Source organism: Mucor mucedo (genome assembly GCF_025094135.1).
Source record: "Mucor mucedo strain NRRL 3635 chromosome Unknown EV154scaffold_25, whole genome shotgun sequence".
NCBI classification, from domain to species: domain Eukaryota; kingdom Fungi; phylum Mucoromycota; class Mucoromycetes; order Mucorales; family Mucoraceae; genus Mucor; species Mucor mucedo.
The window spans coordinates 53382-65569 of record NW_026252309.1 but is presented as its reverse complement, the minus strand read 5'-3'; the positions used below and the strand labels follow the sequence as shown (position 1 = coordinate 65569).

The 12188-nt window shown below is 36.6% G+C and overlaps 5 protein-coding genes across 5 annotated transcripts; 2 read left to right on the top strand and 3 right to left on the bottom strand.

Moving 5' to 3' along the window:
• Positions 1–2725: 2725 nt before the first annotated feature.
• EV154DRAFT_501735 (CDP-alcohol phosphatidyltransferase-domain-containing protein) lies at positions 2726–4126 on the top strand. The gene is made up of 7 exons (XM_051600727.1): positions 2726–3010; positions 3076–3187; positions 3244–3387; positions 3457–3583; positions 3636–3721; positions 3786–3946; positions 4001–4126. Exons 1-7 carry the CDS (start codon positions 2850–2852, stop codon positions 4080–4082), a joined length of 873 nt encoding a protein of 290 aa, XP_051459764.1. The 5' UTR covers positions 2726–2849; the 3' UTR covers positions 4083–4126.
• A 5-nt stretch (positions 4127–4131) lies between these two features.
• EV154DRAFT_501734 (uncharacterized protein) lies at positions 4132–4464 on the bottom strand (the record flags this gene model as incomplete). Its single annotated transcript, XM_051600726.1, has 1 exon — positions 4132–4464. A coding segment is annotated over exon 1 (204 nt), but the record flags the coding sequence as incomplete, so codon positions are not given.
• A 511-nt stretch (positions 4465–4975) lies between these two features.
• On the top strand, positions 4976–8860 carry EV154DRAFT_461045 (uncharacterized protein; the record flags this gene model as incomplete). Its single annotated transcript, XM_051597535.1, has 10 exons — positions 4976–5195; positions 5268–5489; positions 5551–5576; positions 5639–5820; positions 5896–6757; positions 6824–7008; positions 7093–7564; positions 7802–8078; positions 8292–8455; positions 8630–8860. The coding sequence occupies exons 1-10, from the start codon at positions 5141–5143 to the stop codon at positions 8858–8860; spliced, it is 2676 nt and encodes an 891-aa protein (XP_051459762.1). The 5' UTR covers positions 4976–5140.
• On the bottom strand, positions 8834–9950 carry EV154DRAFT_542833 (uncharacterized protein). Its single transcript, XM_051604540.1, has 2 exons — positions 9378–9950; positions 8834–9320 (listed from the first exon to the last, which is right to left on the bottom strand). The coding sequence occupies exons 1-2, from the start codon at positions 9910–9912 to the stop codon at positions 8893–8895; spliced, it is 963 nt and encodes a 320-aa protein (XP_051459761.1). The 5' UTR covers positions 9913–9950; the 3' UTR covers positions 8834–8892.
• Positions 9951–10122: 172 nt separating this feature from the next.
• Positions 10123–11781, bottom strand: EV154DRAFT_501728 (coth protein-domain-containing protein). The gene has a single exon (XM_051600725.1). It carries the CDS (start codon positions 11766–11768, stop codon positions 10194–10196), a length of 1575 nt encoding a protein of 524 aa, XP_051459760.1. The 5' UTR covers positions 11769–11781; the 3' UTR covers positions 10123–10193.
• Between the last annotated feature and the right edge of the window lie 407 nt (positions 11782–12188).

Below are 12188 nucleotides of genomic sequence, written 5' to 3'. Positions count from 1 at the left end.
ACTCCAGAACCCTGCCAAGGAGGTCGCCCTCCTATAGCAAAGACTAGCCGCAGCCGCAATACCGCAATATATCTTTTTCGATTTAGCGTCTTTTCAAAGAAACAAGAGTCATTACTAACTAACCTTTTTACATTAATGGTTATTTTCATAAAATAGAAGAAATATGTTAAGGGAAAAGAAAAGGAGAAGAATAAAGTGTGTGAACCAGCTTTATTTGTAGGCTGATAAACAAGAGCTTATGTCAGAATGATTTAGTTGTTTGTTTCATCATCCATAATGTTTGGGCCTTTACTTAAAATGGAAACACTTGCAAAATCTTCCCAAGCAGGTCAGAACTTAGTAATTGTCAATCTGCGTTCCAGTAGCAGCTTGTAATGTTAGTGAAGCAGATTTTATAGAAAATAAAAATCGATCATCCTATAAAGTTTAGACGATAGGGCAGGTCAATCGACTTAAAGACTTATGTGTAGACCTTCACGTGATTCTAAAAAATACGTTTGAAGAAAATACGGAGTTCTAGACATTTCCTTATTGACATTATCAAGTGGGGAGTTTAGCTGGGGCGCCACATCTGTTAAAAGATAACGCTGGTGTCCTAAGGGGGACTCAACGAGAACAGAAATCTCTTGTAGAATTAAAGGGGAAAAGTCCCCTTGATTTTGATTTTCAGTGTGAATTCAAACCATGAAAGTGTGGCCTATTGATCCTTGAGAATCCCTTGTAAATTTAGAATTCATTTGGTTGGACAATTATATGGAAGACTTTATATGAATGAAAAGAGAAAAGATAAAACTGCGCAAGTCAACCTTTGCATCTCCTTAAATACCCGAATAAAAAAAGAATGACGTCAGAGTTTTCCTTTGGCTTTTTCATGCGGAATGACCTTACTTGGTAAAGAGATGGGACCGAACAGTGTTGAAACCGCGGCTATAGAAACATTTCTAAGTTTCCTTGTAATTTGCATGGTGTTGAGCTAGCCGTAGTACAAATTTCGCGTTAGTATGAACATAAAGAGATAGGATAGAGAAAAAAGTTATATCACTAGTTACCAATTAATCAGATAACACCCACTGGACACTGGGGGAACAGCTCCAATAGGCTATACATCATTATGTAATGCTTTAAAATGATAAAATAAACTGTAAGACTGACTTTTTGCGAATAGACTGCATAGAACATATATAAAAATTATCATACCTGTGGCAGTGTAAGACACTGTTTGTAACGGAAACCAAATTCTAGACCTGTATATACCACAAAAATTTTATCCACACCCAGTAATTCAATTGACATAAAACAAATTCCTTTTCCAAATCCATAAAATAAACATTGACGAAATCTGCTTACTTTATGAGTTTTACGTGTAATTATATGAAGCTTTATACGAAAAAAAAGCCCATATTGGTACGGATATTATCAGATTTAGAAATGAACACAGACAATCGAAACGAGTTTGATTTAAATGACATGACCTATGCTGTCCAGGAACCTCTTCCTGTATTTCCTATAAATAGATACAAGACTGCAGAAGAAGTTATAAATGCTATCTAAAAGTAACAGCCTCGGAACATGCCGTAGAATCATAATGGTTAAGCTGACTATGGAGCTTCTTCACCGTTGTTTTGCTGCGAATGATTGCATATACGCCAGTGTCAGATCAAATTGTATCTCTTTTCTTAGCCTCTTGGGTGAAACTTTAGTTCCTATCTTTTTTTACTAAGTTAATTTCTACTTAATCTGTAAGACTTTTCGATTCACAGTCGAGCCCACTTAATTTTTAAGATTTTTCGCTTCCCAGTTAGTCAGACACCCACTTAATTCTTAAGACTTTTCGATTCCCAGTCAGTCAAACACCCATCTAATTCGATTCCCAAAGCAGAAAAAAAAAGACAAGCACTTCTATCCCATTTAATTCCTGATATTTGGAGCTTTTTAGTGTACGTTATTTGGCTCGGATACAAAACTCAAGTGTTTATGGGCGTGCAATCAACGCTAAAAAAATACGGGTGTGGAAAACAAAATATCCACACCCAAATATTTGAGTCTCAGCTGCCAGAGTCGAGTGCCGGGTGCGGATATCCCAAAAAGGAAAAATTACCGGGTGCGCGTTAATGGCTTTGATATATATTTATCTCAAGTATAGGATTTTATTAAACAACGAGAATATTATTTTGAAAGTAAACATGGCTAGAAGAGGAAGTAGTAGCTGCTTTTTGCTCCTTCAAATCAGTAACTGTTGTGCTGTCTTTTTTCGAAAAACTACATTGGGGAGGGGAGGTTTTTTTATAAAAACTAGACTAGCTCAATTGCTGAAAACAGAGAATCATACAATCAAAATTGCAGATAAGTATTACATAGTCTTGAAAATTTTACATATACACAAACTAAACAATTACTTTCTCAAGAAATAATTGTAAAGAACTAGTAGAAGACAAGATGAATAGAAATTTTTGTACTTCTCAAAGTATGTAATAAACTATCAGTTTTAAACCTTTATTTATATTCAATGTATTCCTGTAAAAAATGAGATCATACAGAATAGGTTTTTTTGGAAGCGCCTACGGCACTCCCAAAAAATCACATTAATTAAATCAGATTTGAGACAAATAACCACACCTATGGCCATAGGGCCGTTTGTTGAATATGGTATCCCGATGATCGTTTTAAACGGTCGCGGCGAATCCTGGTTTTTTTTTTTTTAGGTTCTTACCCCAAAGCCCTTTAAGTTTACCCGTTTTTGTTAGGATCCCTCCAATCAGGACTGCCTACTCCTGAGCAAAAATAATAATAATAAAAAGACACGTCAATTACCAGTTCTGGATTCTTGATTTCAAAATATAATAATAAATATGTTTCGGTTACAACAAACACGCTCAATTTTCTTGTTAGCAAAGGCTGGACCAATCTATACAAAAACTGTGAACGTCCCTCAATTAAAACAAGCTTTCCGTCCTTTTAATGTCACTTTTACAAAAATTTTATCGAACGGCAGCAGATCTCCATTGACAAGGTACGATTTTTAAAAGAAATTAAGGCATACTTTACGGAAGCCTTGTATTAATTACCCAATCATAGAATCAACACATGTGCACCATTTCAACGAACCTTTATTTCCAACTCGAATAGTAGATCAATCACAAGAAAAGACAAGGAAGATCAAGAACCCGTTATAACAACTATAAAGAAAGTAAGCTTCATTTTATTATTTATCTGGGCTGCTCACTAACCACCTTGTTTCAACAGGAATTAAAGGAGGACATTTATACAATTCCTAATATTTTAACATTCGGTAGACTGTTAGCAGCCCCAGCTGTGGGATATCTCATTCTTCAGCAGAGTTACAATGAAGCATTGGGTCTGTTTGCTTTGGCAGGTTTTACCGATATGGTAAATAATTCAACACGATTTTTTTTTTTTTTTTTATATCTCTAATTTAAAAGATGGATATTCTTATAGCTGGACGGTTATATCGCCAGAAAGTACAATATGAAGACTTTATTAGGAACCATCATCGATCCATTGGCTGATAAAGTACTTATGACGGTTATGACAGTAACATTAGCAATGGAAGGAACATTACCTGGTACAAAAAAGAGACATGTGCTTGTAAATATGACGTTACTAATACGACATAGTGCCATTGGCTGCTGTGATTTTGGGTAGAGACGTAGGTCTTATTTTATCTGGATTTTATTATCGCTACATTTCGTTAGCAGAACCGGTACATATATAATGAAACGCGTCAATGTAAGGCCAACTAAAAGTCCTAACTTAAAACAACTTAGAAAACATTGTCTCGCTACTTTGATGTTTCTATACCGTCAGCAGAAGTGAAACCTACTCAAATCAGTAAGATCAACACAGCTTTACAATTACTTTTGATGGGTTTATCTTTAACGTCAGTAAGCATGGAACTGCCATCGCCCGAAGTCTTGCATGCATTCCAGTAAGTTAAATTAAAGATATATCACAAATCATGCGTCTAAGAATTTCTCAATAGGTGGATTGTTGGTGGTACCACAATCTGGTCAGGAGCAAGTTATATATTTACCAAAGATGCCGTACGAATTTTAAAACGCTAATGGATTCAATCCCTTTAATGCAATACACTCGATTAAAAAAAAAAAAAAAAAAAAAAAAAAAAAAAGGAAAACACGTATAGAAATGTTTGACATATATGTAAGAGTACAATCGCTATGTGTAGCACTGTTGTGATGCGGACAATTGTGGACAACAAAAACATGCCCGGATGATCTTTTAATATGACTTGCTGTATTACAGAAATCACATCATAAACTACGATAAATCCTATATCATCCCGAGTACTGCTATTCATGTTTAGAGTATAAGTGATTTAGGCCAAGGGAAATGGGTACGTTAGTTTTTTTATTTTTATTTTTTGCTACTCCTTTCTACGTGATGTAAGGTTGTTCTTAAGATTTCATAAGTTCTGCTGAAGAAAGCATTATACTTTGACAATGCACGATGGCAGGCAAAAAGGAGTTCTTAGAAAGATGAGACGTATTTCATTGTTCCAAATTGAACACAACTGGCTACGTGCTATCAATTAAGAATGCCCTGTCAAGGTAATTGGCATGCGATTGTACGCCAAAGTATGACACAAAGCATTGGCGTACAAAAAAAAAAGAGCGATGTTAATTAACATTAGATCGCCTGGAAGCTATCGGAAAGCTATGATGTTCTTTGCAAGATAGTCGCATTGGCAGAAATAAAACCAAACTACTAAAGGCTTGTGCATGTGTATGCAACCTTCCGTATGTAGTCAAGGCTATGTTGGTTGTGATGGAGTTTGTAAAAAATGGTGTCTCTTATTTAATTAAATGCGATATAGGCCCTTTTTTTATTTTTAATACGAATTGACAATCTACAGTCATGTTGGCCACAATTGATTTATGATGATCAACTACATACTAATGACCTTGTCATTACTGAAAACCAACCAGGACTGCGTACCGAACAGATGTTGAGATCGAATCTATAATAAGTTTATTAACAATGTGGTGACACAAATTACTCTTTTCTCTTTTTCCTCAAGTGTTTGTTGTTAATTCGTTTATGTTTTTACAATAAGGAGTAAAAAAAACCCTTTTTGATAGAATATAAATCTTTTTCTCTCATCATGATTACTTCTTCCCTCTTTAAAAATAAAATGTCTTTAAATAATTTACAAGTTGGTAAACTATATATGAACGAGAGTATAATATATATATAACACTTAACCAATCAATTTCCCCTCCAACATTTAGCTTTGCAGATTTTACCCCTTCCTCAACACTACAGCAACAACAACAACACTACCGAGCAAAGCATTGTCAAAGTATCCGAAAATCAAGTGATTTTATCAGCCATACCCAATGCACCCATATTCCCATTCACCCATGTCCTTGACATTAATACTCAGCAAGACCAACATGACCATTTTGTCTTTGACACAATCCCTCATTCAACCATAAACGAACTTATTCAAGGTACCTTATTTTTCTATTCTATTCTATTACTTAATTGGGTCTAAAACAATTTTTTTTACAGGCAAAGACACCAGTATAGTTGTTTATGTAAGTTAATTATGATTACCCCACTCAGATCCGCACACTTACTGATTCTGGTTACACAATAGGATTCATCATCTAACAATAGATTTGACACCAAAACCTTGCTTGCATTTTCAGACTTATTTAATTTGGGGTTGCCCCAATATCAAGTATTCATTAAGTTTATTGAATCGGGAGGCAGAGATTTAATCAGCCGCGATGGTACTGAACGTGAATATCAAGTTGACAATATTGACATCATTGAAAAGTTAGTGACTTATTTATAACAAAACTACTATATTAATCCATAAATATTAACATACGATTAAAAAAAAAAAAAAAGATACTATAAATTTGGACTGGAGCAACGTAAAAGTGGCATCATGTCAATATTCTCGATTATCTTAAAACAGCCCTCATCCACTTCACAGCTGAACATTATGGATTTGACCGGATGTGATCACGCAACTCTTGACCTGTTCGCTGAAATATGTATCAACAATTACCGAGAACCAGCTATGCCAGAATCGACCGAGAAAAGATTTAATCCATCCTCTCCCATATTCAGAACACTTCAAAGTAGCTCATCTATTCTCGTGATAGCGTGCGTTAGTTACCTAGACAACATCGCACAACTCGAACATACATTATCCTATATTTCAAATATTTATGAAAAAACGAGCTTTAGAAAGGATACTACAGCAAGGAGATCAGTATCATCCACCACTTTAAAGAATAGATCTAGTCAGAACGACGATACAGAATATTTACGTCGCATTATTTTAAAATTGACAAACGAAATAAATACACTTCGGCACTCAACGTATCACCAACGGGGAAGAGGGTCACTGAACACAGTGATATCCAGCTCAATATGTTCTGAAAACGAGCACGGCCCCCGTCATGTATCCATGTTCTCTTCCGTATCCAACTCTACCGCCATGACAATCCCGGATCCCATCAGTGAAGAAAAGGAGCATATGCTGATTTCGGATTTAAATAGACAGATTGAAGAGCTCGAGAATCAAATCACTGTTACCCGAGAGCGCAATACCCACGTTGAGCGTGAATTGCAAGACATGCGTAGTTCATCTACACAAGCACAATTAATGTCAATAGGAGAAAAGCAAGCTTCTATTATCGATCACTTGGAATGGAAACTAGCAGAAACAGAAAAATTGAACGATGATTTATATCAGAAACTTGTGATAGAAACAGAGACTAGCTCAACCATGAAAAATAAATTGGAGGGCGACATTCAATATATTAAGCGCGGCATGATGGATTTGGCGGAAGATCGGGTCCTTTTGGATAAGGTGTTTCGTGTTGTAGAAAACATCATTTCAAGAGGGGATAAAGATATTTACGGTGCCTTACACGAACTAACTTTATTAAAGTCACATGTGGAAAACCAAAACAATGAACTGATTCAAAAGAACAAAGAAATAGAATCTTTGTGTCACAGTACCGTAGATGACGCTGACATTGCTGGAAATTCCTCTGATATTCTTAATATTCAACGTACACAAGCTTTAGAAAGTCGCGTAGAAGAATTGGATGAATATATTGAGCATATTAGAACCCAAAGAGACCACTATAGTGACCAGTTAGAAGAACGTATTGACGAAGCCGATAAACTTCAACGTGCATGTGCCTTACAGACAGCAAAAGCATCGGGACTACAAAAAAAACTTACAGAAATGGAAGAGGCATTAAACTCTAATCGTAAAATGATACGCGATGGGGATCTTTCAGGCCTAGTTCAAAAGCTGGAAAACGATATTTCTCGTTTAGAAAAAGAGAAATCCGTGGACGAAAAAGATTTTGAAACAAGTTATGAAACTGCTTTGAATGAAATAGAGGCGATAACCCAAAGAGCACGATATCAGGACGAAGAAATTCAACGGCTAAAAGCTATTATACAGAAAGTCAACGAACAATTGAACTTGACAACAAATAATTATAATCAAAAGAAGGAGGAACTACTCGACTTACAAACTAGATTTGACAGCGTACAAGAAATGAACTTGGAAATTAAACACAAGTTACAGAGAGTCGTTTCAGATAGACGACAGCAATACACGCACAATGATCACAATCGAAAAGATAGCATTAACTCCAATCGTAGTTCAATTAATTCTATTTCATCACCAAAGAAAAGACAATATCTACAACGTACTATATCTGCTGCATCAGACAACCGAAGAAGATCTTTACTGACCGACTATCAAATCCTAGACCAAAAAGAGCTACTAAGATGGGCTAATGAAAAATTAGATGACCCTACAGAGGGAAGAGAAGATCTTATCAGAAAATTGGCTCAAATGTCAAACGAAAATGCGCAGTTTGCATTGTGGGTAGGCGACCTTGAAACTCAACTACTATCTCAGCGTCATCACCTCGCGCAAGATATTAAAGGACTTGAATGTGATGTGATGAATTTGACGGTGCTTAACAACCAGTTAGAAAAAGAATTAGAGCAGGTCTCTATTCCAGTCACTAATCGTTCCCATAATATGGAGAGATGTAAAAGCACCAATTCAGCAACAGAAAAGTATAATAATTCATCGTTACCTACAAGATCTGGTACTTTTAGTCGAAGTAACACGCCAAGTCGCTCATCTTTAAACAACCATAAGTCTAAACAACAACAACAACAAAAGAAATTACAGAACAACAATCGCGAGAGTTCCGAAAACCATATATCCGCTGATTCAGATATATCAAGATGGATGGCAGGTAGTAGATCCATGAACCGTTCAGTTACACCCATTAATATACCGCCGCCAAGTGACCCACCTCTTAATTCCATTCCTCCTATCCCTGTATTACCACAAATTCATACCAGTAACAGCACCTCACCACTACCAACAACGCAACAAAATCATATTTCAATTAACTCTGTATTACTCTCCAATGACCGAAACAGTTGTTTGTCAAGCTGTTCTATGAGTAGTAATCCGTGCTCACCCATCACTATGGAAAGTTACGACCATTTGATTAGAAATCACCTGCTCAAGATTACCATGGCGGAGAATGACATCAAGACACATCAACAAGTTATTCATAAGCTTGAGTCCCAACTTGCAGACTCTGAAGCGAAGGTGCAAGAACAACAGCACGAGATAGAAGCACTTTTAGATGATCATGAAGCTTTAGAAAAAATCAAAAATGAGGTGGCCAAAACAACGAACGAGCTGAAAAGTGAAAGGGTTTTGAAAAGAAATGCAGAGCATGCTCATCGTATTTTAGAAAAAAGAATAGAAGAATTAATGGATACTAAAAAAAGTAAATTCCGTTGTTTTTAATAAAATTACAATTGTGTTTCTAAATAGTTTTTTTAAGCAGAGGGCAATGCCTTCTTCTTTGCGTCATTAAATGTTCTAATCACAAGTTTACACTCGATGTCTCTACAGAGATCGCCTAAGCCAGCCTTTGCTTCTCCCATTCTATCAAAGAACACAAGACCTGTACCTCTCTCAACAGCATCCAAAGGAACCTTAAAAGCAGTAAGTGGTGTATTATCGGAGATGGGTTGATTAGGTAAAACAAATGCTCCAACACTGTATTTGCCATTTTGGTGAGTCATAATAACCTTGTAGAAATGTGTAGGAACAGCGACATTAGGAGGGTTACCAATCATTTGGTACTTGACGTAGAATTTACCGTCGGCTTCTTGATGTGGCAAGTATAAAGGTCCGGTGAATACATACACATCAGCAAAAGATTTGGTAAGTTCTCTACAGAAGTTTTCCAGATGTGCCCAGTCTTCTATAAGATTAGCCTCTATACTGTCACTGGTTTTTTTCATGATATGTCACTTACAATTTCTGTTAAATCCTTCGCCGACCTGGGGAGAAATGTTTGTCAAGTAAAAAGTTTCATTCATGTTTTGCTGACTATTCTTGACGTCGGCTGCAGGAACCATATGTCCTCTATCAAAACCACTTCTAAAATAATCATTAAGCTTTGCTCTAAATTGAAGAGGAATGGAATCGTCTTCTTTAAAGGTAGACTTTTGACGATCGACGTCGTCGCCACGCTTAAGTTTGGCAACTGTTAAGTGTTCAGCGACCCAGTTAGGATTACGATCTCGGCGATTGTACGAAGTAATGTAAGCATTTCTGTAAACCAAATCATTAACGGGTCCAGGAAAACCAAAAGGTAAGATCTCTCTGGCCTTTTCGACAGTGTTCAAAGTGTTACTGGGTTGCTGAGGAAGTTGAGGGGTTCTAGGAGGTTGAACAACAGCAGGTGCTAAAGGTCTGGTTGGCTTCTGAGTAAATTTTTGATATGCTGCAAAGGAGACAGCACCGAGTGCTGCACCACCTAAAACCAACGTAGCTCTTTCGGATGCCATTATTATGAAAAAAAAAAGTGTAAAAAAGCGAAAGAAATTTATTTATAATGTCCAGGTACTGGACACACCAATCCAGGACTTGAAACCTAATTTTTGGGTATGTGACTTCGACCAATATGACTTATCATTGGTCGGCTTACTGCTTTCGAAGCGTCCCGGGCAAGCGGTAACAATTTCAGTTAAAGTTTATGAAACATTATTTATTTGAGAGTGGTACATTAAGAATAAAAAAAATTATGTAAAAGTGGTATAGTGTAAAAAAAAAATGCTATTGTAATAATTTACAAGGTGAATTTGAGGTCTTTTGCAACGACCTGAGACTTCTTGGTGATCCATTCAGTGAGACCATAAGCAGCCCCACCACCGTTTTTGTTAGGTGAAGATACTTCTTCAAATAAATTAGCATAGGACTGACTGAAGACCCAGCCATAGTTGATTCCAGGTGATCTTTGTTTGATAGAACGGTCCCACTTTAAATCATGAGCAATGAATTTGCGATAGGCCATGATATGCTTTCCAAGGGTGGCATTATTAAAGAGCTGCTTAACAGTATCTGTAATATAGGATTCAAATCTAGCAGCGATGTCCTTGTTGGTGAGGAGCCGGTTAATCAATACAGCATTTGGATTTTTGGCAGGGTAATTCTTATAAGAGTAGTTGATAACATCCACAGCAAGATTAACACCGAAAGTACCGTCATAATCTTGACCAAGATAATACCAAGTATTGTTATTAGCATAATCTTTGTAAGCTCCGTCATTAGTCTGCATTTGCCAGTAACCATCCCAACTTCCACCAAGGTACTCCATCACCATAAATCGAAGGAACTGGTCAATACCAAATGTGTTTTCAAATCGATCAATAGCCGCGGTATCAGTCATATTAAGCATACGGATAGCTTTTGCCAAAGGTTGGATGGCCTCATAACCTTCAGGAGATCCCTTACTAGGTTTGAAAGAAGAATATTCACTTGGATCCGTATAATATTCGAAACTAGCACCAGAGGCACCATCGTAGATAGGTCCCATTTTTGCGGGAGGATTACCATTATAAAACATGGCACGAATATAAGAATACTTAGTTACATCATCAAGTAAATTAAAAGTTCCAAATGACTCTCCATTGATAAAGTATCGAACCATATTAGCCTCGTTAGCATAAGTACCCATAGCACGGAGACAGTCCGCATATAGTTTCTCCCGCATTTGGGTAGGATCTTCTTCCATGTGACGAATTTTGAAAGTATCCCGATTATCAATATAGTCTCCAGGAGCAAGAGACCATCTCCAAGATTGTTTTGCGTTGTTATGTTTTTTTCCGGCGCCCGATATACTTAATTTGGCTTTCTTGAAGGTTCTTACAAAATCTTTACCGATCATTGTGATATCAACGAGATGCTTCGTCTTGGGTACTTGAGTAATAAGTGTATTCATTTCAGATGGTACACCCTGTACAAAGATAGAAGGGATGTAATTGGTGTCAAAAAGTTCTGAGGCTTCTCCGCCACGAGTCCACTGTTTGCCATTGTCTAGAGGGCGAGGAAGAGCTGGGATATTAGCGTAAGTAATGGGGCGCCCAAAGAACTCGTTGAACGTAGCGGTTGTTTCTTTGCTTAAAGTACGAGAGAAGGCTTCAGTCTTGTTGTCCGAGACGTATTTATAGGATCTGGAAGTTCCAATCTCAACGGAACCTGTATAAAAAGGAACATTGGGCACGGAAGCGGTAAGTGAAGTTACCGTTCCATTAATATTCACTTGGACTATTTTCGAGCCAGGTGCTATAACATTAAATTGAACTATGGAAGCTTGCGCAGATACCAATAACAATGATGCGACTGTATAAAGTGAAAATATCATAAATAAGCTAATGTTTGTTTGTAAATAATACAAAAAAATAAATATCAAAATCAAAAGACTGATAGTATTTATATAAAAACGACATGTACTGATCGGTGCCTTAAAATAGAACTATTACTTTTGGCAGCGCCTCAACAAAGGAGATTACAGTGGCAGAGGGAATTTAAATCAAATTGGTCAATAAAGTTTCTTAATGCGAATTCCTACATCTAGATCTTTTAGAAGATGTTTTGGTAGAAATCATGTTTTAGAAATGCAACCGTAAATAACAAGTTGTTTACAAGGATAATAAACAACTATTTAATGCACGCTCATACGACGCTTTTTTTTTTTTTTTTTTTTTTTTTTTTTTTTGTGTGGAAAAAAATAGGAGATGGGGAGTATCCTTACCTTAAACTAACCATTGACACCTTAAAATAA